General features: G+C 53.1%; 1 protein-coding gene across 2 annotated transcripts in view; it reads right to left on the bottom strand.

Annotated features, from left to right (window-relative positions):
* Nucleotides 1-23,661, bottom strand: part of MGAT5B (alpha-1,6-mannosylglycoprotein 6-beta-N-acetylglucosaminyltransferase B) — a 66,332-nt gene extending 42,671 nt beyond the window's left edge. The window contains exons 1-2 of one of the 2 annotated variants that reach the window (XM_027730103.2): nucleotides 23,425-23,661; nucleotides 16,964-17,076 (exon numbers count right to left, since the gene is read on the bottom strand). In XM_027730103.2, coding sequence (XP_027585904.1) covers nucleotides 16,964-17,076; nucleotides 23,425-23,492 — 181 coding nt within the window. In that variant the 5' untranslated portion in view covers nucleotides 23,493-23,661. The remainder of the gene's footprint in view (nucleotides 1-16,963; nucleotides 17,077-23,424) is intronic. The other variant, XM_027730096.2, reaches the window with a different exon arrangement.
* Nucleotides 23,662-24,815: the final 1,154 nt, after the last annotated feature.

Here is a 24,815-nt window from a genome sequence, read left to right as displayed (position 1 = left end):
ATACCAGCCCTGGATCAAGCCTCCTCACCTGCCTCTCCAGGTATGAACTCCTGAATTATCCAGCCTGTCCCGAGGGGTTATGAGAAACTAACTTTATTCCCAAGCACTAACCAAACAGCCCTTAATTTTTCACTTCTATTTTTCACTCTCCAAGACCCACCTAGCCCAGCATCCTGCCTTTGACAGCAGCCTGCAGGGGATGCTTAAAGAAAAACATGGGAAACTGAGCAAATAGGTGGTCGTCCCCCAACACATCCTCGCAGCAGCACCGGATTTTCCTGTTACAGAGAAGAATTTATTTCCTACCCAAATCTGCTGTGGGGTGGGTGGCCCAGCACTGGAAATAGCTCTGTCTCAAATGCTGCATCTCAGCAAACCCCCCCCAGCAGGGCAGGCCCCCAATTCCCAGCCCTATTTCACACTCTGGGTCCTATGGGTTTGTACTGCACTGACCTGCTGCTGCATTGAAAGCACTGGGGATACACAGGAGCCCCTGGCTCCCAGTTTGATTTTGCCATCTAGTGACAGGCAGCCTGAGCCTGGAGCCAGGGAACAGAAAATAAAGCTCCTGTTTCATCTCAGAGCGGCTCATTTCACGTTGGTAATAACTTAATCAGTGCATAATCCCCTGAACCTCTCCCGTTTAGCTTATCTCCGCCGTGCCACTCACATGTGCTTTTCAAGAGGCAGCACATATTTAATTTAGGGAGCAGCAGGAGCCGGGCGGGCGGCGCGGGGAAGGCGAGCGCCTGCCGGACACCCTGGGTGGCTATCGGGTGACTACTGGCACTTGGGAACACCTCCTGCATCCCCAAACAGAGGCACAACCAGCCTTGCAAAGCCAGAGTGGGCTGTGCCTGGCGCATCCCCGGGATCCCCCACTCTGGCACAGCCCCCTGCACCCAGCTCAGGTGGTGGGATGGGCATCCCAGTGGCATTGTGTGCCCTGGCATGGTTTTCTCCTCACCACAGGAGCTGACTCAAGCTGCTGAGCACGTCAAACAGCACAAAGGCTTGAATGCAAGGCCTGGATGGTTTGGGTTTGGGACAAGAGCAGTGTATGGCTGTTTTGGGATGGAGCTGCTGCAGAGCCACAGCCCTGGCTCCATCCCCACTCCCCCCGTAATTCACCCACTGACACCAGCTCCAGATGCTGTGGTGCTGGAGCCAGGGGTTGGTTTCCAGCTCTGATGGAAGAAGGCTGCACTGGCACTGCAGCTGAACCGGGGGCTCCAGCACCCGCACAGCCCGGCTCTCACCCCGGCAGGCGCCGGGAAAGCGTCGGATCACCGCGGCTGTGCCGCTGTCCGAGCACGGCACGTGAACACAGGGTTAGGAGCCAACCCTCAACCCCTCCAAGAAGCTGCCACCGGGCCAGCCAGACCTCGCCAAGGGCTGTCTCCCACGCTTGGCTGAGATTATCAGCAACACATTATTTTTCCTGACGCTATCTAACAAAATGGAAGAAACATTGAGAGCAAAAGCAATTCCTCAAAAAAGAAAAAAAAAACAAACAAAACAAAACAAAAAAACACCACTACCATTCATGGAGACCGAAACTGGGCTCTTCCCCAGACATCCCTGCAGTCCTGTGGCTTCTGCTTGAACTGGTGGGTGCCCAGACCTCCCTGAGTGGGTCTGGGAATACAGGAGCCACCTTAGTCCATCCCACCAGGAAGGTCTCCCAGTCCCCTGGGTGAGATACAAGTCACAGCCTGTCCCACTGAAGAGCAGCAGCAGTAATGAACTTGCAATTAAAAGGTGCTATGGGGGGAAAAATGTGGAAACTTGGAGACCTCGGAGCTCCATTTTGACAGAAGCCACCCCAAACACAGCTGAGCAAATCAGGCAAAGGCACAGCCAAGGAAAACAGAAAAGCTCCAAGATGGGCTCAGGTCAGAAAATCCACATTACTTATTTGCCCACAAACTGAACCTACTCCAGTGACATCCCTCCCACAGCCAGGCTCTGTTCAGCATCCTCTGCCCACCCCCAGGACTGACCACCCCCCAAATGGGGATTTCCACTCGGAATTTGCTCCTGCTCTGACATGCCAGCATGGCCAGCAGGCCAGAGCTGAGACCCTGAACTCAGTTTTTGAGTGGGACGGAGATTGCTCATCCTTCTTGGATTCTCCTGTGCCGGTGGGTGAAGCTGGAGGTCAGGAAAGGGACCTGACGCAGCCCCTAAAGCTGGCCAGAAGGGTTGAAACCACAACATCGGGTTTCCATGGACAGAGCAGTACCCCTGGCACAAGGATTTGGATCCCAGCTTGTTTGGGGGGGGGTCAGGCTGTGATGGTTTGCTGGAGACACAAGGATCATACCTGGGAAGGCAACGGAGATGACCAAGAGCTGCTTTTGCAGCTCACACTGAGCTGTCGCCCCAATCAGTAGCCAGGTTGCATTTTGTGAATTACAGAGGCTTGTTTAGTGGTGCAGCTCATTTGAATTTTAAATGGCTGCTCTAAAAGCCTGGGCAGAGCTGGTCCCTGCAGGAAGAGACCTGGGGGGTCCTGAGGGGTTTGGGATGGGTCCCAGGAGCCTCTCCAGCCCCACCAAGGGAGCCCAGTGCTGGCCTGGGCAGGGGGACAGGGAAACTGAGGCACAGAGCTCATGTTTCTAGCAGGCAGCAGTGAACTGATGTTTGTGCCAGGCACCCCAGGGTGCTCAGTGCCAAGTCCCCACTGCCCAGACTAAGCTCCCCAGGGATCACCAGGGGATGGAGATTTCCTTCTGCTCAGGCCACACTCCAGGCAGTCCAGGCAAGGATGCCTGCTCCGAGTCCTCACCACAGAAGCACAGCTAAGAAGACAGTTCTGCTCCCAAATCACTAATGAGGAACAAGGATATTCCCACTGGGGAAGAAAATCATTTCCCCTCGGATCCCAGAGAAGCCAGCAGCAAGTGGAGCCGCAAGCTCCAGCCCCACAGCTGAGCCCCCGCCACCAGCCTGGCCCCCCCAGCGCTCCCACTGCCTTCCCTGAGATTTCCCTGAGATTTCCCCTCATGTCACTGCCACCATCCAGTTTCCCAGCTGGTTTCGAGCGATTCCAGGATGCTTCTCAACAGCAAAGCTCTGAGCTTTGCTGTCAACACTGAGATGAGATATTCCTTCTCCAATAAATAATAAAAAAAAAAAACCTAAGTAAAAATAGTAATTAAAAAAAAAAAATTCCCAGCCTTCCCTGCGTTATCTTTCAGGGCACCCTGCCAGAACAGCAGAGCTGTGACAGGGCACAGCTCCCCCAGCCCTCCCCCGGCACTCAGAGATGAAGTCGAACCTTTTCCTCATCAACACCTCTCCCTTTCTGTTCCTGGCTTTTGTTGTTGTTGTTGTTGTTCCAGCAGCTTAAGGAGGCTAACAACGACCTGACATTTTTGGCAATGATTATTACATCTCTTGGAAAGTGTGTCTCATTAAAAGCTAAAGAAAGGAGGAAAAGTGCTGAAGCGACCCTTTTAAAAATGCAAGAGCCAGGATTAATTTGTTAACCTGAAGCAGAGAGCCAGACATCTGCCAAAGGGCTGCTCAGCTGCCTGAGCCATCGATGGGGATTCAGAGGATGGAAGCAAGCCCAGCCAGGACCCCCAGCTTCTCCCTGAAGCCAGTGATGAAGATGCCCAAAAGAGAGTTACAAACAGCACTGCAGGCAGCCAGGATAAACCCAAACCTGACTCAACAGCATGAAACCCCAGCAAAATAGTCCTGCAAACCACTTCCTTCAACCAAGCTGCTAATTACTAAGGAAAAAATATTCTAATTTCCCTTGATAATCAGCAGCGATGGGAAAGAAAATACAAGTAAACCCGATCGACAGATTAATTGGAGTTTGCTAAAGTGTGACAGGGTTTTGACAGTTTTCTGAGTGGCAGCCACGCTTTCAAGGCAATCACTGAACTGACAGAGGTTTTCATAGCAGCACTAGGAAATAATGATTGCAATCAATCATATCTTACCGGATTTCATGAGACATGCTGGTAAACACAGCAGAGGGAGGAGAATTATTTATGGTGCTTCAGAAGAGCATACAGCTAAGTAATTGGATGAAATCAGGGGAAAAAAGGAAAGCATCCCCTAAGGGTGATGTCTCCTGGAAAAACGAATACTATCTCTGTGAAACCAGCGGAATAGTCAACAGCCAATATGCTCAAATTTGGATGGGTTGAAACCCAAGGGAATTCACTAATGATGCACTTCTCTTTAAAATACCTTCTTGGAGTGAACACAGCCGTGGGCAAGCGTTACCCCCCTGCCACTGGAACCTCCAGGAACGGGAGCCAGGGTGAGTGTGCGGGGGAGTTTTGCTGCATGTGCCGACCTGAATGCGAGGGTGAAGTTCAGTGCCAGGTGCCTCAAGGATTCAATGACCCTTGTGGGTCCCTTCCAACTCTGCAGGAACAGGGAGCAGCTGAGAAAGCACCATTTCATGGAGCATCTCTGGCACAGGGACTCCCTGCTGGACAGCCCAGCGCAGGGCTGGGACCAGTGGGGATGATGTGAAGTGACGCTGGCAAAGTCCAGGTTCTGCTACAGAGGAAGGAACAAATGGGAAGGAGTTTCCTGTCTGTGACTGAGACACTGTGATTTGGGATTCTGAGCATCCTCCCCACACCATCCCCCCACTGCTCACACTGGGAAGCCATCTCCACAAGCAGGGATGGAGCATGTAGGATGTCACCCTGTCATACAGGTTTATGCGGCACTCATGGATGCTTGGGCTGAGGTTTTCAAAAGGAGCTAAAACCCCTCAGGAGAACAAAAATGGCACTTTGGGGGCATGTTCCCTTTAGCCACTTGGACTGATTCACACCTCCTCACCCTGCAGAGCTGCTGGACCTTGTTGGCAGCTCCCTGTCCCCGGGTCACTCAGCCCCATCCTGCTCCAGGGAGGCTCACAATGCTCAGCATTCACGCTGAGAAGATGGGAAAGAACATTTCCACCCAAATCCAAGCCATTTCAAGGACAGCAAAAGCCTCCCTTAAACCATCACCAATGTACTGCAGGGAGACCAAGGCACAGCCTTGACCCACATGTCCACAGATGCATGTGAACAGCACCCAAAGCATCTCCCTGACATTTAAAATGCAATTCCACGCTGTATCCCCACTGTCCATATCATGGCTGGTTTGCTGTTGGTTCCCTCCCTTCTCAGACAATCAGGCACATCCCTGCCTGGCCATCTCCAAATGCTCTGGTCCAAGAAGGGAATTTGCTCAGAGGTGGTCAGATGTTACTCACATCCATTGAAAATACCAGCTGAATTAATTCCCATCTAAAAGCATCATTTGCTTGGCTTTGGTTTCCTCCTTTAAAGAACAACTCCAGGTTACTTAAACCCCTCAAAAGAACAATGTTATCTTGCAGGATTTGTTGGAGAAGAAACTGGAGGATCCCCAACATGGTGCAGCCAGGTCCAGACCTCACTGCCCAGCTCCTCAGGTGGTGGTACCCAGGGCTGTTCCCAGCCCATCCTCCCATGAGGGCACCCACCCCTCACATTCCCAGGGAGCAAAGCCCCAGCCTTTCAATCCTCTGCCCCTCTCATGTTCCCCTATTTACTTTCACTATTGATTTCAATTCAAGCAGATTAAAAGACCAAACAGCCAACTAGCCAAGGGCTAACCCTGACACATAATCCATTACAATCACAGCCCAGAGACCAGCACTAACTGGAAGCACAAAAGCCCAAGGCCAGGCTCAGGCTGGCAGTGATGGCCACTTTCCATTTCCATCCCTTAGGGGAAAGCTGCTCCAGGGATGGGCGAGGTCCCACTGGGTGGTTGTACCCCTCAAGGGGCTCCCAGCCAGTTATTGCCACCAGCAAATCCACCCACATCTGCCATTAAACTGCTATGGATTTTATTAATTTATACAGAGAAAATACAGACCTGCTTAGCCAGTGCCTCAACAGAAAAAAAACACCAGGAGCTGCCACATACCTGGAGGCACACACAAAGCAGTTTGGAGGCTACCACTGAAGCAGACACTTTGGCACAGCTCCAGCTGCACCATCGACCTGCTGCTGACCCCCCAGCGTTCCTACAGCCCCCCCACACACCAGCAGTGCCTGGGGTCCCCAGAGCAGTGACCGATGTGCCACAGAAGTTCCCCAGCTGAAAGTGAGACCCAGCCGTGCCGTGGCACACATGGTGCCCAAAGCAGTACCAGCAGGTGGGAAATGACCCCATTTGGTCCCATAAATCTCTCCTGGAGGCATCCTGTCACCCCTACAGCCTGGCACTGCTCTGCCCACCTCGCCTGGGGACTGTCACATCCTTGGGCTCCATTATCCTGCATTGCCAACAGCTTCATGAGCAGGGAGCTGTACCTCCCTCCCCCTCCCACAGGGCAAGCAGGTTTGAATCAGTCCAAGTGGCTAAAGGGAACATGCCCCCAGAGCGCTGTTTTTATGCTCCTGAGGGGTTTTAGCTCCTTTTGAAAGCCTCAGCATCTCCCACCCCAGCACGCTGCAGGTTCTCCCCACAGGGTGATGCTGCCCAGGAGGACGATACCCCACAAGGTCTCATGGAGGAGGTTGGTTAGAGGAAACCACAGAGAGGTCCTGAACACACCTCAGCCTCCACCCAAGGTCCTACCAGCCTTCTTCAAGCCTGCACAGAGTGTGTAGAGGGGTGCCAGCCCAGTGTTCCTGTACCAACCCTGCTGGGTCTGGGGTCTTGTTCCTCCCTCGGGGCAGCCCTTCAGTTGTGGGACCCCAAGCTGAGCCTGCAGAAGGGGCTCCTGATGCTTCTCTATCCCAACCAGCTCCCATTGCTCCCACATCTGAAAGGAAACACCCATAGGAGCAGCCTGCAGCTCTATCTCCACCCAAACACTTTCTCTCCCTATTTCCATAAAAATAAGAAAAGGCAAAAAGCTGAGCAATACAAACAGGCACACTCCCACCCAGGAGTGTTTCATTGCTGCAAAGGAGAGCACAGGGCTGTTTCCCCCAGCTTTTACTACTTCTTACCTCCCCACACACATCAGAGATCTGGTATTCCCTCTGGGACATGGGGACAGTCCACAGGACCATCTCCTCCTCTCCCCAGCAGCCCCAGGAGATGGGCTAGAGGAGTTGAGGAAGAGGAGATGAATACACACAACCCCAGCACAAGCTGCAGTTCAGCTTTTATTTAATGGTTGGGGTTTTTTTAGCCCATTTTTTTCTCCCTTTTCATCCCCCTCTAACTTTCTCTTTTTAAAAAGTAGCAGCAGGGAATTTTTAGTTTCTTCTCTATTGCCAGCCAGCACTATTTTAAATTGCATTTTAAGCTTTTCTGCAGTGCTTCAAACACCTCACACTGCAGGAGAGGCTTCCAAATTACAAGATTAACATCGATTTTAAATTGCTTCCTAAAACACAAGGGCTCCAGAGCAGGGATGGATCAAGGGCAGCTGCTGGAGCAAATCCCAGGGGACACAGGAGCTCCTGGGCACAGCTGGACCCCACACTGGGTGCTGTTGGCACAGCAGAGGCAAAACCAGACCCCGGTTTTGCAGCTGGGACCCCCAATTCCAGGTGAGGAGCAGCACACACTGGTCCCACAGGACAGGGACCAACTTTCATTTGGGTTGTTGGTCTTTATGAGAGAGGCTTCTCTACAAGGGCATCAGCACTAACTCAACTGGTTCTCCTCCTAACAGCCCTCGTTGCTGATCCAGAGAAAACTGTACTATCAGGAGCCAGTGCCTCAAGAATTGCTTGAAAGGAAGGATTTGAACCAGCATTTGCACACCCCAAAAGCAGCCAGAGGAAGGTTTCAGGAAGTTCAGCACCAGCATCGCTCCTCCAGCTCTGCACATCCAGCACTCGAGCCCACAGCCACATTTACAGCTGTCCCAAAAACCTTCTGCTTCAGAAACAGCAGAACTCACTCATTTAACATTTCCAAAATGATTACCATTTCTCCTTCAGCCAAAAATATTGGCCACCCTGGGCCATCCAGTGCTGGGCATCCTGCCACCCTGCTTCCAGGGGCTAATAAATCATCCCCTTCCTCCAAACCCATCAATCTCCACAGAGCCCAGTGGCTGGATCCTTCTGGCAGCAGCGGAGTGGGGCAGCAGCCCCAAGCAGAGCCCACAAGATGAGCCTCAGCTAGTCTCTGCTCGAGCTGAACTGAGCCCTGGACTCCCATTTAAGCCAGAGAAACAAATAAATCAATGGGAAAACCCAGCTTTTACAGAGGCTGCTATGGTTCCCACTGTGCTAGTTTTATTTTCTGAAGTACCTGCAGCCTCCCAGGCTCCAGATGAATTTTGATTTAGGAGTGAAAAGGGGTAATAAAAGCATAAAGAGCCATTAACATTCCTCCTGGCCATGGTGGGGTGTTGGCTCATCATGCATTGATGAAAATGCCATTTGACTTCCTTATGAGCTATAGAAAATCAATTAATTGATTTAATCATTCCCTGGGAGTCATTGCTTACGGAGATAACAGAGTGCCAGGGCAGCAGGATGCTGTTCCTGCCTCCTCCAATGTGGGGACAGCAGGGAAGGGGTCAGTGCACATCCCTGCACCGACGTCTTCACCTCTGCTCCCCCAGACTCAGGAATTTACGCTCCCATCTTCCCATAGGTTTGGTGGCATAATTTTTTTCTTCTCTTTAAGCCTGCAGGCATCAAATTCTGAGCAGCAATTCTACCAAACAGCCACTTCTTCAGTAAGAGAAATGTTCACAGAGTGGATTCAGTCTTAACCACTGAAACAGCAGCCCTGACACTTCTTTTTACCCCCCTCAGTATGCATTTTCCTCCCCCAGCATATTCCCACAGAAGTGGGCAGTAACCCCCAGTGTGATGTGGAACCCCGTAGATGCCTTTACTTTCCTTATTTTAACAGCACTCATTTTCCTGCCTGCAACAGCAATTTAATAAGAGCAGTAAAGTCCTACACTTCCACCTGTAACTCCCTTTCCAAGAGTGGGTTGGGGATGGGAGCACAGTGCACGTTCTGATGGGGGACACCAGCAGAAGCAAGAGAGGACACACACTTTTTATCAACCCCCACTTTCTCCACCCAAACAAAACAATGGTCTGCTCCCAAAAAAATGCAGGTTAAGGACATCCTGGTGTTGGTCATGGGGGTGCAATCCCAGCACAGTGGAGCCAATGGCACTCACGGGTGCTGTGTTACCCACTTAAAAGAGCTCTTGGAGCACCCAAGCATCCAGCAGGAGCTGGCAAAAGGCAATGCCTGAGGCAGAAAGCCCTCACCCTGCATCTGGGTTCTCCATTAACCCCCTTCTCCCCAGCAGTACCTGGACAACAAGAAAGGGGGAGAACAGTCCCGAGCGGCGGGAGCTGCCAGAGTTACCCCACTTCCCCAGGAAAAATCAAAAGCCCATCAGCCCCCAGCACAGCTTCTCACCAAGGAGATCCTCCCAGAACCAACCACTCCACTTGCACCAACCAGCCAACTTCTCATAGCATCAGTTGGCTGCTCCAGCCTCCAAGGCAGCTTGGAGCGGCTTTGGAAGGGATGGATGCAGCAAGGCTGGAAATGAGCCCCAGGCACTGAAGAGCTGCCCAGCACACTCCTCCCCATGGGTTCCCCCTGGCTGGCACCCACAGGAGACTCTAATCCAGCTCTGGATACAGCAGGAGAAAAATAAAGCACTGGGGACATGCAAGATCTGAATGTCCCAGTTGGTGCCAAGGAGGTGACACACAGCCACTGACCCACACCCTCTCCATAGGGACCTGGATAACAGCCCCACAGGCACTGCAGGAAAAGGTGATCAGAGAGGGAAAACCCCTGCTGCCTTCAGAGAGAGTTTTGCACAAGCAAATTCTGGATTCAGATCCTGAGAGAAGCCTCATCCCCCTGCCTGGACCAGCATCCAGCGCCATCCGGAGAGACACGCTCCAGCTTCCACTGATCCCGACAAGCTGCTCACAAGCCGCTGCAGTTACCCAGGGCTGATCAGCAGACAACATCAAAACACGACACAAGCAGCCCGGGAGAGGGTTATAACTCACTCAGGGAGAAACTGGGAATAATTAGCACCGGATTTGCTGAGCAGAGTCTGCCCAGCTCCCTCCCTCCTCTGCCTGCGCCCCCCGTCACTGTCACTTCCTTACACGAGTCTTCACAACTGGTTCTCCTGTCACCTTCGCTGTGCATTAAAGGCAGCAAGATAAATTTATAACTCACATGGCTTTTTGAAAGCAAAGGGAACACGAGCATCCCTGGAATTACACATCTGTGCACCATGTCTCAAGGAAGGAGCAGTCGGAGCCCTCGCTCCTGGGTGCTCTCTCCAGTCAGGTCAGGTAAGAAAAGGGATTCTCAAAGCCACAAAGCAACTTTTGGGTATTTTGCCCCACTCAAGCTCCTGCCAGAAGAAGTATGTGCTCTGGAGAGAAGCAGACTGGGATCTGTCACAGATGGCAGTGACCCAAGTTTGCAAATGGGTCCTGAAATTATCTCTCCCAAGAGAGAGGGAACTGGGATGGGAGGGTGAACACATCTGTGTTTTGCTTTAAAGCTCCTTCAGGCTGAGCAGCATCTCACTTCAGCCAGGACAGAGCCCAACCAAGCTGTCCTCTCCTCTGCTGTCATCCCTCATGATGAGAGGATACACAGCAGGTCAGGATCGTGGACACAGACCTCCTCCTCCTCCTCTTCCTCCTCTCCCAGCACAGCTGACTGTGAGGGAGGACAGGGAGTTTTTCAAGCTCACTCCAAGCACTGGCAAATGCAAGCTTGACCTTTCTGCATCTTCTGTGAGAACAAATGGCAATGTTACCTGGGCATGCTAACCCAGTTGGGATGCTGCTGGAGCACAAGGAAAAGCAGCAGAGACAGGAGCAGGAGCAAAGGACCCCTCTGAGGAGATCATGTAGGTTCTCGCGTTTCTATTTGGCCTCTTTGCTCCGCTCCTCGGGGAGCAATTCAAGGGATTGAAATAACACAAGATCCTGTTGCTTCACAGTCCTACAGCTCTGAAAAAGTGATGATGCCCTACAAAACCCTGAGCAACTTCCAACATTATCTTCTGCAGCACAGTTCCCACCCCCCCACCAACATCCCTGCTCTGGAGAGAAACAAAAGGCACAAACAACAAAGCACTCAACTGTGCTGCACAGCCCTGAACCATCTCCCTCTCACCTCTTCTGCACTCCCTGATGGAAGAAATCACTTCAGGCAGGTGAGATTCCAGGAACTGGAGCAAGCATCAGCTGCAGGAGAGGCAGAGCACTCCAGCAGCTGGAATACAGGAGGGGAGCTGGGTTTGGGGAGAATAGGGCAGGATTTCTGCCAGGTGATGTTAAACACCATTTCCAGCACAACATGCCTTGGCTGCTGTCTCTGGACCTCCCTTGATAGCCCAACATGGCAAACCAGAGCCACTCTGACACCCCAAGGAAGCTGCAGTGCTCAGTTTCCTCCACGGTCTGCATGTAGGACAAGATACCCCAAGCCAGTAAGGGGGGCTTCCCTAGTAGGCTTTCTCCACAACTTTCCCAGATGCCTTTTTTTTATTCCCTAAAAAAGGAATACGAATGATCAAGTCTCAGAGGTTTTTGCAGCAGATGCTGTTCTCAGCAGTTGTTCTCTGCTGCACTGGCCACCCCCAGACAGATTCCAGGTCAAGTTACCTTTGCCCTGCTGCAGAAAGTCCCAGTGGTGTAGGACTGGGAAACCCCCCGTCCCAGTCCACAAGCTGCTTATTATCCCATCAGGGTCCGTATCCTGCAGCCCCGAGGAGAACAAACCCCAAAAGACATCTTGGCAACCCAGGAAAAGGTGCAACAGCCTTGCAGAGGATGTGCTTCACCCCTGCTTTCTTGTATTTTCCAGTTTATGCTATAAAATCAGCTCTCCACCACCCCTGTCCTTCCTTCATCCCATCCCCACTGATCCCTTTTCCAAGGCAGTTGAGGAAACACAATGCAGGAGCCCAGCTGTGGTCACTGACAGGAAAACAGCTGGAGATGCTGCTGGGAAGCTTGTTTTGGGGTGGAAAAGGCCAGGTGCTGAGCTCTCAAGCTGAGAAGCAGGAAACACTTGAAAACAGGTTAGAAAGACAGTAAACACACAACTCCAGTCACTCAGCAAACCACCACTTCCCAAAGGCATCAGGATTCAAGGACCTCAGCATGAGAACTGCTCCTGCAGTTCTCACAGACCCCAAACACCTCCATCTATATGAACCACTCAAAGCCCTTGTACCAAAGCACCACCAAGGTCAGCTGAAATCAAACCAGACCCCTCTGGCAAGAATCAGAAGCCCAGCAGGAGGGCAGAGCTCAGCTCCAGCCAATCCAGGATATCAGGACCCATCCTACACATCCCCTGGGTGTGCAGCAAATCCCTCCAGCACCTCATACCCAACCATACAGGAACCAACAGCAAGAGGAATCCAGAGGTTTCTGATTTTTTGAACAAGCTACAGCCGTTCCAGGCACTCTTCCAGCCACATCTAATGGCGTTTTAACACTTAATAACCTGTTTTCCTCTGCTAATCCCCTGCAGCAGCAAACTCCACCACCAGGACGTATATCCCTACCAAATCCAGCCTGGGGGACCACTGCCAAATCCCTCCTGGCTGCACTGCCAGCACCAGGACTGCAGATTCTGGTACTTTTTCAGGATCAGCCCCCTGCCCCTTAACTCTGGCAGTAAAACAACCCCAAGAAAGATGCTTGGGAAAAAAAAGAAACACTGAACATCTTAAATTCTAAAGAGCAGGAGAGAAGAGGGCACAAACAACTCAATCTCATGAGTCTAGAGCCCTTCCCGAAACATCTCCCACATTCAAAATTTATAGACCTATCTGTTCCCTTTTTTATCTACATCTTTGTTTGCAGAACAAATTCTCTCGGTGGCCATTTCAAAACAAAGGAACCTTTGTCTGTGTTTACTTGACAGCAGCGGATTAGGATAAAATAACTTGCATTTCAGAAGGCTTTTTTTTATTTATTGTCAAGATGCAAAGCCTCTGCTGCATCGAATCACCAAGCAGAGAATCCATCTGAGGAATGATTTCTGGCACACACTGAGAAACTTGGCTTTTGGAGACAACCGCCAAGAAAGGGATTCACATACAAAAATCAAATTTTAAATGGGATTAACTTTTGGACTGTGACATTATCCATTTCTCCTTTTCATGCTCCTGCCTCACATCTATCTTTATTTTGGTTATGATCGGCTGCTCGCACAGCTGAGAAGCCAAGAAAGCCCTTGGCAGGGCGGGGGTATTTTCATGTTTCCCCTTGGATTGCAATATCTGAGGTTCAGGGTTGGGCTGGCCAGGACACCCAGGGAGAAACAGGAACAGCCCCAGCCGAAACTGGACCGTGAGCTTTAGCATTTACCCACAACACAAAGGATCTCTTGGATGCAAACGATTTTCAAGCAAGTGATTTTTTGACACCTCCTGATACTCTGCAGCCACCCCAGCCCTGCAGGCACTGAAGCACAGGGGCAGCTTCCCCTGCACAGCATCAATGCTGAGCTTGGCAGGACATGTGGAAACAACAAGCAGCACAAACAGCCACAAAAGCTGGGATCAGCCCCAGGAAGGACCACAGGACCTGACACTCACTAGCCAAAAGCCTACCCTGCTAAAGACACCAGCTCTGCTGGTAGAGCAGCCCACCTCAGAGTGCCTGGGAGAGGATGCTGCCAGCTTCCCTGCAACATCCAGCAGTTAATGAATAATGCCCAGAAGGGGCCATAAACCCTGTGCTTCGATGAGTCCAGGTGGAGCAGGGAACAGCAGCAGGGATCAGGCTCCTTCCCCACCAGGACCCCAGTCCCAAAAGATACTTAAGCCTGGGCACGGCAAACATGAGGCCACACACCCAGAACTCCTCCAAAGCCATCAGCCCTGAACCTGTCCATGTTTGTGGGAATATCAGCCTGATCTCCCCACACCAAGGGCTGATCGGCCCAGCAAAATTAACCTGCTCCTCTGAGCTCACCCTCAGCCCAGCACTGTGCATCTAACAGCAGCAGTAACCACCAGGAATATTTCTGGGGTTTCCTTGGGATCCACAACACGTGTTAATTAAATGCCAGTTTGTTATTCAAAAAGACCTTTTGAGACTTCACAGCACTAATAAGCAGCATATCCACTTCTGTTCCCATCCCCCTGACTTCGACGTGCATTCCCACCCTCCTCCACGTGATCTCCGCACTCCTACAGCCAGGAAGGACCTCTGGAGTCGCTTCCCTGACCTCCTGCTCCAAACAGAGGGGGTCAGACCTGCCCACAGCCTCACGTGAGCCAGAAGTGTTCTCAGAGTCCCCAAGGATGGAGTTTCCCCAGCTTCCCGTGGGCTTTGACTCCCCATTTCCCAGTGCACCAGTAAGGCTGCCCAGTGCACATCATCCTTCCTGACTTTTTCCATGGGTGTGATAGTTGGCTTTTCCAGCCACCAGAGCCTCCCCCAACAGCCACCTTTCACAGGTGACAGAGAGGGGTCTGTACTGACATTAGAGAGCTCCTGCCTTGTGCATGTCCTGAGGCCTTGGTCCCGCTCTGCTCTGGGGGTTGCTCACCCCATGTAGCTGTTTGCCCTGTGGGACAGCCAGTCCCTATGTATCAGTGTCACAGGAAAGGCTGAGCCCAGTGTTAAAGAGCTAGAAAAAAACCTCTCAGGTTGCACCTGCCAAGTCCTGAGGACAAAGAATACAACTCTCCTCCAATCTGGCATCCTTCCTCCAGAGACAGGAGAGAGGATGCTTTGTGTTCAAAAACAGTGTGTGAGACCATGAATGAGCCATACCTCCCCCAATAAGAAACACAGCAACAGCCAAATGTGCAGCAATTTATCTGGAAGCAATACTTTGCTTGCCAAATCCACAGAATAAAGGAAAAAAATTGGTTTTACACTGAAATTTTGAGCTTTCTAACAAAGCGGGACTTGCCTTAGCCAGTTAGAAACCTAAGAGACCAAAACCCTGAAAAATTAGAGGACCTGGATTATGATTTACTTTTTTTCTTCTTTAAATGAGACCAACCAGGCATTACCAGAAGCAACATTCAACCTGCACCACCTCAGAGCAAAGCAGCATCTCCCCTGACCAGCCAGGCTGGTGCTCACAGCCCTCAGCACAGCTGAAGGGGCTCAGTGCAAGGAAGAGAACCCCTTTACATACCTTGATTTAAGCACCTGAAGCAGTAAGCATGAAGAACTCAAAGGTGAGAGCCTGAAAAAGGAGGTTTCTAGTGATCCAGCTCCAGCACTGCACTGACATTGTGCCCAGTGAACAAGACACAGGCAAGGATGGAATCTGTGCACTCAAAGGTCTGGGTTAAACTGATGACAAGAATAAAGATGGGAGAACTATTCCACTCCAAGGTATCCAGAGAAGGGATAAAGAGATGAATAATTGCCTTTTTGCCATCATTTCACCCCAACTTTAAGGTCCTTTGGGGTGACACCAGGTGCTTCTGCAGGTTTCTGGAAACCTCTGCTGCTCATTGCAGCACAACCTGTGCCACCTCTCAGCTATGCTGGTCCCACAGTTAATGAGTCCCTCTTTGCCTTTCTTCTAGTTCTCTGCAAACTCCTTGGGGACACTGGAGCTCTCCTGGGACAGAGAGCAGCTATAACAGTGACACCTTTAATTTCAAACTAAGGAATCTTTTCAGGACCCATCTCCTCAAAAGCCAGGTCTGGAGGAGGCAGTGGTCTGGGGGCTTCTGCCCACTGTCCTCATGTGCTGCTTTTCATCCTGAGAAGGAAAAAATCCCCTATATCCAGGTTCCACTCACCAGCCACCCCAGGACTGTTCTTGGAATGGGTACAGAGACATTAACACAGTACCACCTTCCTTAGAGGATCAGGTCCCTTGACTGTGCCAAGACATGCAGAAATAACAAAAAAGCACTGATCCTGCAACCTGCTCCAGCTCAGGCTGAGGTCACCAGGAAAACACCAGTCCCTTGGAGAAGGGGTTTAATGGAGCTGGTGATGGGATTAGGGGAGCAGAGGGGGAAGAACACCAGCCACCATCCATAGGGAGAACACAAACCAGCTGCCCATTCATCTCTGAAAATCAGCTAAGCAGTTCAACAAGCACTATCCAACTTCTGGAAACCACCACTTTAGTCTTCTACTCCTGTAAGGAAGCAACTAGCACTTCCTCCAGCACCAAAAGGAAAGGATTTAATGTCCCAAAATCACATTCCAGGTGAGGCTGTGGAGCTCAGATCCCTCCATGCTTTTGGTACAGAGGAAGAGGAGGCCATGGTGGCCTGACCAAGCCTGCTCAGCAGAGTTCCAGCTGGGAATTTCCCTCTGTGCAGTTCAGTCGACTGGAATCACAAAGGAAAAGTCAGGGGAAGCTCAATTCCTGGCAGCAGTGCCCTCCCAGAGCAAGGGCAGGACATGACCCTCCCACCACAGAAGCTGTCTGCTGAGCTGACTTCATGTCTCGCCAAAAGAGGTGTTTTAAAAAAATGTAACAGAACACACACTTGCTAAAAATCGGATTATTCTTTTCTATGTTTCAGTACATCCGCGAAACCACAAAGGCCTTTTTATTTTCCCTTCCCTAAGAAACAATTTCCACTCCCTGCAGACCAAAACTGCTCAAAACCACTGACCCCTCCGAGCACCTGAGCCAAATCCTCCACGTGTCAGACCAGGTGCAGCCCATGCTACCCACACTGCTGCCAGCTGAAGGTCTAATCCCACTGTTTCCACATCCCTCTGCTGTGAGCCAGGGTCAGTACCCACACTCCAGCACTTGTCCCCACTGTGTCACACCTCTGGATGTGAACACAGCCAGGTTTTAGACACGTGACTGCAAAGTGCCCCACACCATGGCAAGAAGGGCCAACAGGACCCTGAGCCATCCTGACGTTCCTGAAACGGGCCAGGAGGGACCTGTGGGAATGGAGGATCCAAGCACCATCCTCCTGCATCCTTGGCAGGATGGACACGGAGCACATGGAGCATCCCATGGGACAGGATGGACGTGGGGCTGCACTTACCTTCGGTCCGGATGGTGAAGGGGGAGTCCCCCAGGCGTTTGGCAGAGAACTGCCCTCCCAGAGAAGTCATCAGGAAGCACAGGGTAAAAAATCCAATGCCCAGCACGAAAATCCTGTGGGAGAGAAAGTAGAGCTGGAGGTGTGATGAGGAACCAGCTCACTCCTGGGCCAGTTCTACCACCCTCTGCGCCTGGGGTAACCCCTCTGCAGGAGCCGCTTTGTTTTGGGGTCTATGGGACCATCCCAACCTCCCAACTGCTCCATCCCCATGGGTCACTCCACTCAGCACAGGCAAGGAGCATCTCTGCAGCCCCAGTCCCACGAGAGCACACCAGCACCTCACCCCAACCACGGCCAGACCCACCCGTGCTTCACGAGAGCCCCAGGGGGCTTCTGCCCAAACCCTGGCACCGAGCAGGCAGGTTCTGCCTGAGAACACCCTCTGAAATCCCTGCAGCCTGCTCTGACAGGCAGGCCCTGAAGGGGGACTGGAGAACTTGCATCTTCAGTGGGAAAGCTGAGCCAGACCACGACTGCCAGACCAAGATGCTCCACTAGATCCAGCCCAACAACCTCGACCGCAGGAACCACTACAATGAACAATACCCATGTTCCTCCTGGGAGAGTCCAGAGTAAAGAAAGGCCTTATACCTTCCCTTCCTCCCACAGGATCTAAAAAAAAAAAAAAAACCAAACCTTTTTTTTTTTTAAGTAAGATCTTTTGTTCCCCTGTAACTAGGCCACTGGCATTTGCCATTGTGTCTGGCACAGCCTGTGCAGCACGGGCAGATGAGGAGGGACCTGCACTGGCAGCACACACATGGCCTGGGACCATCCCATCACTGCTTTGTTCATCCAGGCTGCCAGGAAAGCAGCTCCCACAGGGACACACCAGTCAGGATGTCACCCTGCACGTCACTCCCGTCCGAGCTCGCGGTCACCTCCAGCTGCACGAGAAGCAGGAGCTCTCAACACCAGTCCTGCTCAGGCCAAATTCAGGCCAGTAACTTTTCGGGGAGTGAAAAGGCTGATGGCAAGAGCTCTGTGCAAGCAGGAGGGTTACTGTGCACCAGGGAGCATAAAGCAGAGCACACTGTGCCAAGGGATGGATGCCTGGCCTCCTTCCACTGCTCAGAGATGCTGCCGTCATCTCCGAGACTCGGTGGAGGTGCAGGATCCTCCAGCGGACACACGGGAAAAGCCCTGGCAGAGCCACTGCCAGGTGCCATGTACAACAGCTTCCAGAGCCATGGTGTACCAGGGATCCCAGCAAACCCAGGGAAAATTCTAAGAAGGTGAAGGAAAAAAGATATCTGCCAGGCAGCCTTGTGAAAAAACAGGTTTGTCGTCTGATAAATAAATCATATGTGGAACAGGGAGCTGAGGAAGACCTTAGGGGTGGTTACTGGCATTGCTTCCTCCCAGCAACCCTGAGCCAAAGGGAAGCAAACCACGGAGGGCAGGAACCAGCAACTCTCCTTTACAAGCTCACAGCATTATCCACAGGGCTCGGGAGCTCTGCACACAGACCCACAGCACAGCCACTCAACACCCAAACCAGGCTTTTCCAGAGAACAGCTTGCAAAGGAGCCCCCCATCTAAGCATTACTACATAGTTAAAAGGCAGAGGATTAGGAACCAGCCACCAACTCTGAGCTACAACGCACCAGCATGGCAATTATCTGCCGCTGAAAAGGGCTGGCAAATAAAGTGACCTCCTTCAAAGCCCTTGTTAGTGACAGGAGATGTTGTGAAGAGCTGATGTACAGGGTCAAGCAGCTCAAGAAGGACTGGGCTTCCTCAGGGAGATCGACTGGAGGAGCTCCCAGGGCAGCTCCCTACTGTCCCAGCACAGCACTGCCAGGCTTTCCTTGCCTGGAAAGACTCCTGGGCAGGACATGGCACCCCCACAGGACCCCAGGAGCTCCCTACCTCCATCCCACCAGCTCCAACGCTGCTGTTGAACAGACAATACACACAGTTGCAAGTTGCAGTGCAAGAACAAAGGGTTTCCTCTGCCTGCTCTGAGGAGGATCAGCCTTGCTCACAGCAGACAGGCACCTGACCCTGCTCCATCCCCCTGCTCCCATGGACCAGCCCTGCCCCATCACCAGCAGATCAGGGGCACCTGGCCATGGCTCTGGGGGAGCAGCACTGCAGCTCCCCACCCCCTTCTCACCTCTCACCTAACCAGGAGAAAAAGCAACACCCTGGGCTCGTCAGCATTAACAAGCTCTGACAGCAGCACACTCAGCACCAGTACAAACACTCCCTGACAGCCAGGCCGGGAGATCTGACCCACCTGGGAGAGGGGATGCTCAAGGGCATCACTAAAACTGCCTGACACCCCAGTGCAGGCACTCCAGGAGTGAAGCAGCTCAGGTCCCTTTCACTTCGGAATGAGCCTGCCCCGGAAGGGTGGAAAACAGTTTAAAAAAGCTATGTAAGTCTCTGCTAATCCGGACTCCCATCCCTAAAGGCCTGGCTACAGGCATGGCTGGAGTGCCCTACGAGCAGTGACTAGTGGAGCACAGCCATCCCCTCCCCAGCAGATGCTGATAAACCATCGAGCTGCAGCATCTGCACACAGAGATGCCCATGGACCTCAGCCCCGATCCCAAAGCAGACCTCAGAGCAGGGTTTCCAGAGAGCCGTGGTCCAGCTCCAGCACGGAGGTGATTGTGGAGGCAGCAGAGCATCCCTGATGCTGCAAAGCAACGTGGTGTCCCATAAATAGCTTGGAGAGGGGGTGATCTGGGGACATTAGTGCATTCCCATTATCACACCCTGTTCCCAGCCACACAGCACAGTGCTGGGTCTGGGGAAAAGGCTCTCAGGAACACAGTGGAGGGGTTTGCAGCACCCAGCTTGGCTTTGGAGGGCTGAATTTGTCCTTAGAGAAGCAGAGGGGGGCCACTGTCTGCCATGGCACTTCCCTGGCAGGACAGGACAACAGCACAGTGGAGAAGAAACAAGCTGAAGGAGGTCAAAGCCCAGCAATGCCCTGCGACCGAGGGTCCTCCCTGGGAGCACACCATGGCACAAAACCCACCCAAGGCCCCCTCCTGCTGCCAGCTGCCCCCTCCCCCAAGGGACATTTTAACACAGCATCACCTGACTAAGTGCTCTGATCTGATCTTGTTCTTTGCTCTCACCCCTCCTACTGACAATATCTTCATCATTATGCAAGACCTTGTTTACGCTTTTTAATCTTTGTAATTATACTCTGGCAAGGAGTGATGGTTAAACACCAAGCAAAAAGAAAGAGGGGAAGGGAAGTAAAAGAGGGAGAAAACAAAAAGGGGAAGGGAGGGAAAAGGTATAAAGGTGCTCTATTATCTCACTAGGAAACAAAACCTTTTTCATTTTGACTGGATTACACAGAGAGCAGGGGAGATGCAAGATGCTTTCTCACTAGAAAAAAAAAAAAAAGAGGGATAAGAGCCTAACTGGAATTGCTGTGTTTGGGAGAGAAGTGGATTGAGCCCAGCAGCAGTGCTCCAGGGAGCATGGAGGGTGCAGATGTGGACTCTCAGCCTGAGGACCCCATCTCTTTTACTTCTGTTGATCTTCTCCAGATGATTAAAAATGCTTGGCCGAGCCTTATCTGAGCAGTCTCTATATGCAGAAAAATACCATGAAGCAGGTAAAACATACCAGTCCCCAGATATTCCAAATTGTCCAAAGGCACTGGGTCCTCTGCCCCAAAATCAAGTCTGACTCCCTGAAGACTATGGAGCTCCAATGAACAGTAACATCTATCCTGCATGCTGGCTTTGCCTGTCATCCCACGTCACGTTTAATTCATCTCCCAGCACAGTTCTGGTGCCAAGTCCCTCTCCACATCCTCCCCAAACTGAAATGTTCACAGTTCTGGGCTCTGGCTTGGTGCCAAAAGAGAAGGAAGCCAAATTCCCTGAGCCTTTAGTGAAAATTGGAAGTGATGCCCAGTCGTGGCAGATTCTGGCCCATGGAACTGAAAGCTGGACGTGACCAGGAGGGTCTGAGCGCTGAGTTGGGAGGCAGTGGAGGGAGGAAGGCCAGCAGCACCCAGCAGGTGACACTGGGACTGTGTCCACAGTGCTGCATCACCCTGCTGGAACCCACAGGAAGAATATTACACAGATGCACAGGGGAAAACAAGGGCTACGGAGAACAGGTAACATCTTTTATTAAACAAGTTTTCAACACCCAAGTCTCTTAAGCCCAGAGGCTGAGCTACCATTCCTACAAGCAGCAGCAGTCAAGTTAATAAAAGATGATCCTTCTCCTGCAAACCTTTTTTTGCTCAGAGCCCAACAGCATCACAGCACTGCTGAACTGATGCTCAGCTGTGGGCATCGTCTTCCACAAAGGGGACCAGAGTGAACTCTCTCACTGATCAATGTTATATCACATGGAAAGCCCAGCTTTGGTTTCCAGCTGGCAAACTTGCCTGAACTCCCCAAGTTCTACAAAACCAAGAGCTGGGCGAGCTGGACCAGGGCTCCACAGTGAATTCGTGACTAAATCTGGCACCACGAAACACGCACGGAGAGATGTGCTCTCCCTTCCCTTCCCCTTTGCTGCAGGAGCTCTCGCAGCTCAGGGCTTTGCACTGCTTTGCTAAGCGTGTCTGGAGGGTGGTTAATGAAATGTTTTGGTGCAAAGGATCAGGTTTCCTGTTCGCTGTTTGACAGCAGGGCTGCCAGGAGTCTACACCAGGCAGGGGATCGCACCCCGGGATTCCCTGGAGCAGCCAGGCTTTGCCCAGCCAGAAACAAGGAACCGATTTACATCTTGATTGTCACAATCTACTCCCACTCCTGTAGGTGATCCACATCAGCTGAGAATGTGGGTGCTGATTTTAGGGCAGGGGGTGCTGATTTGTGCCAAGTTACTGCTGGAGCAGGGTAGTGCCAACACTTGCCCATGCTGGCTGGGAGCAAGGTGACACAGGACTGTGGCATGGGGGGGTGTGTCACACTCAGCATGACAGCAGCATGGAGGAGGTGCAGAGGTCCTGGACATTGTGGGACAGCAAAGAGATGGTCCTGAGAATTTCTCCTCTTACACAGGGAAAGCCTGATTTTTAACAAAGGCAACCCTGCTGGTTCCCATGGAACCGATACTGGTCTGTAATGGTTTGAGAGTAGAAGCCGGCCCAGGGCACACAGACAGGATGATGCAGGTCCTCCACACTGCTACAGACACCAGGGACCCTCCAGCCACCACAGAACTCTCATCCACACACATCCTCATCTCCAATGGGACCTACTGATCACCTTGTGACACGCTCCCTGTGCTCCCCCATCCTGATTCCAGGTCTCTGCTGAAGATGGGTTCCCCTGCTCCAGGGGTGATGTCCAGGGGACAGGGGACAGGGATGCTTAGGCCAGTCACTTCTTCATTATGGACTTCAAACCCAGTTAAGAAAGCAAATAGCCAAGTGAAGAGCCCCGAGCATGTGTGTCCTTCCCATCTCTCTCACAATTGTTCCCCACTCCACACTCAGAGCAAACCTGAGCCGTGGGGACCCTCACGCCTCTGCCACCACTTTCTGACATCCCCTTGGCCAAGTTCCCCAGTCCCAGGGCACTGCTGCGGGATCCAGCAGCAGGAATCCCTCCAGGCAAGCACTGCAGAGCCAGGCAGCTCCCGGGGACAGGCAGTCAGCACCTCCAGAGCGCAAAAGAGAGGCACAGCCCGTCCTCCCTGAAGCTCCGGGCGGTAGCCTGGGCTAAGGAGAAAGGCAGCGACCAGATCCCTCCAGTGATCCCAGATCTTCAAACACAGCGGGGAGCGCCGGCAACCGCTGGGCTGGGCTGACCCCACCTTGAACTTCGTCCCACGGCACCAGCCCCTCTGTGGGTTTTTGGTGCCTCTCGCCATAGAAAAACCCAGCAACTACCAGCGTCTCCCATGTGTCTCCAGCCTGGGAGTAACCCAGGAGCATCTACAGTGAAGCAAGAAAGCTGGAGAGCAAGGACTGGAGAGCGGAAGCGAATGCATGACGGCAAACACGAGGAGTTACACCAAGGGGAGAAAAGCAATGGGTCGGTACGGGTGTGCTGGAGCCGGAGGGTTTCAGGTTTGGATATCGACCCCAGCCCCGCTGCCCGTTCAGGGTGGGTTTCAAAATCCTCGTCGGCACCAGCAGGTTTAAACCAGAGGAACCAAAACCCCCGAGCGCCAACATCTCTGAGGACGGTATCAAAGAAGCCAGCGGCGAAGAGCCCGGTGATAACCCCAAAGACACCGGCGGGAGGGGTGAACCGGGGGCCGCCAGCCTGCGAGAGCTGCAGGACCCGCAGGTTGAGCCGCGGGCAAACCCGCCTGGATCCCTGACATCCTCCTCTGCGCCCAAGCCACACAAACACCCCCCGTCCAGCCGCAGCCCCCCACGATCCGCCACCCGCTTCCCACCCGCGGGAGCCGGGCGAGGCGGGAGCAAGGGAGAGAAGGAAACACACCAACTTTACCTAAAGGGTCTCAAGGTGACGAGACATCTTCTGACCATTATCTTCCCATCCGCGTTGACTGTGATCATCGTTCAAAGTTGCGGGGAGCGGAGGGCGGCCCCCGCACCCCCCCGACACGCTCCGAGGGGCTCAGCGGGCGGAGCGCGGGGCTCCGCGGGGGCGCATGGCGGGGTGCGGGTGGGGGGCACCTCCCCGCCCGCCCTACCCCTGCCCCTGCCCGGGGCCGGCCGAGCCCATGGCCGGGCCGCTCCGCTCCGCGCAGCCCCGCGCAGCGGCTCCGCTCCGCCCCGCACCGCCCCGCACCGCCCCGCGGAGCCTCCGCCGGGCGCCGCGTGCCATCTAGCGGCAACCCGGCCCCGCGGAGGGGGTGCCCGGGCCGGGGGGGTGCCCGGGGAGGGGGTGCGGCAGCCCCCCGAGGAGAAGGGATGGCGTTCTGGGGGGAGGATGGCCGGTTTTCGGCGGAGAGCGCGGCCGCATCCCGGTGCGGGTGACCCCCGGCGTGGGGACCTCGGGAGGCGGGGATGGCCCTTTTTGGCAAAATGGGGTAGGGGAGTCAACCCAGAAATGCCACTCCCGCGGGTCCTGTTTGCTTTTGTAGGCTTTGGGAGCAGGGCAAACCTCTTTTCTTAGGAATGGGTGTTCTGGACTCTGGCTCTGACAGCATCAGCCTGCGGCTTTGCAGCCCCATCACCCTCTTTTTCTTTCCGGGGGGCAACAGTCACAGTCCATGATGTGGCTTCCCAAAGTCCCCAGACACTCCTGGTTGCTGCCAAAAGGACCAGGGTGGTGTCCTTGGGAAAGACAAAGGGGCCGTGAGAGCTGAGGCGGGAGGAGCAGCTGCTGAGCTCAGCAGAGGTGTTCCCAGCTCTCCCGGGAAAGGTGACAGGCACAAAAAGCCTCCCAAAGCTTGGGACTTAAAGGAGCCAAATGTGCCCAGAGCTTATGGAGACATCCCCCTCACCAGGGGTGAGGGAGGGGATGCAGCACCCTGGGGGGAGCACACGATTGCAGAAAGCTGGGAGGAGGACACGGTTCCTGGTGTGCTCATCTGGCCACACTCCAGGACAGGACCAAGGGGAAGGCTGTGGTTTGGGGGGGCTGTGGTGCCAACAGGGCCCCCTCATGCCATGCTGACCCCATGGCTGGCTGCCCCTCTCTGCCCACCACCACAAAGCACAGGCTGACACTGAGGCAAAGCTGCCCCTTTGCCTTCCCTATTGCAGACACTCTCCTCCCGTGGTCTTTCCCAGCACTTCTCCATCCGTTCTTCCCAGGGCAAGAAACATTCCTCTCCAGCCCCACCTGCCTGGAATGGCTCAGCAATCTACCCCCCAAGTGCTGAGCAATTTCAACACCCTCCCGTCTCCAACAATCCCCTCCATGTAAACTAA

This window comes from Pipra filicauda, unplaced genomic scaffold (genome assembly GCF_003945595.2).
Source record: "Pipra filicauda isolate LSUMZ 115617 unplaced genomic scaffold, ASM394559v2 scaffold80_size11013439_pilon, whole genome shotgun sequence".
Lineage (NCBI taxonomy): Eukaryota > Metazoa > Chordata > Aves > Passeriformes > Pipridae > Pipra > Pipra filicauda.
This window is presented reverse-complemented; position numbering and strand designations above follow the sequence as displayed.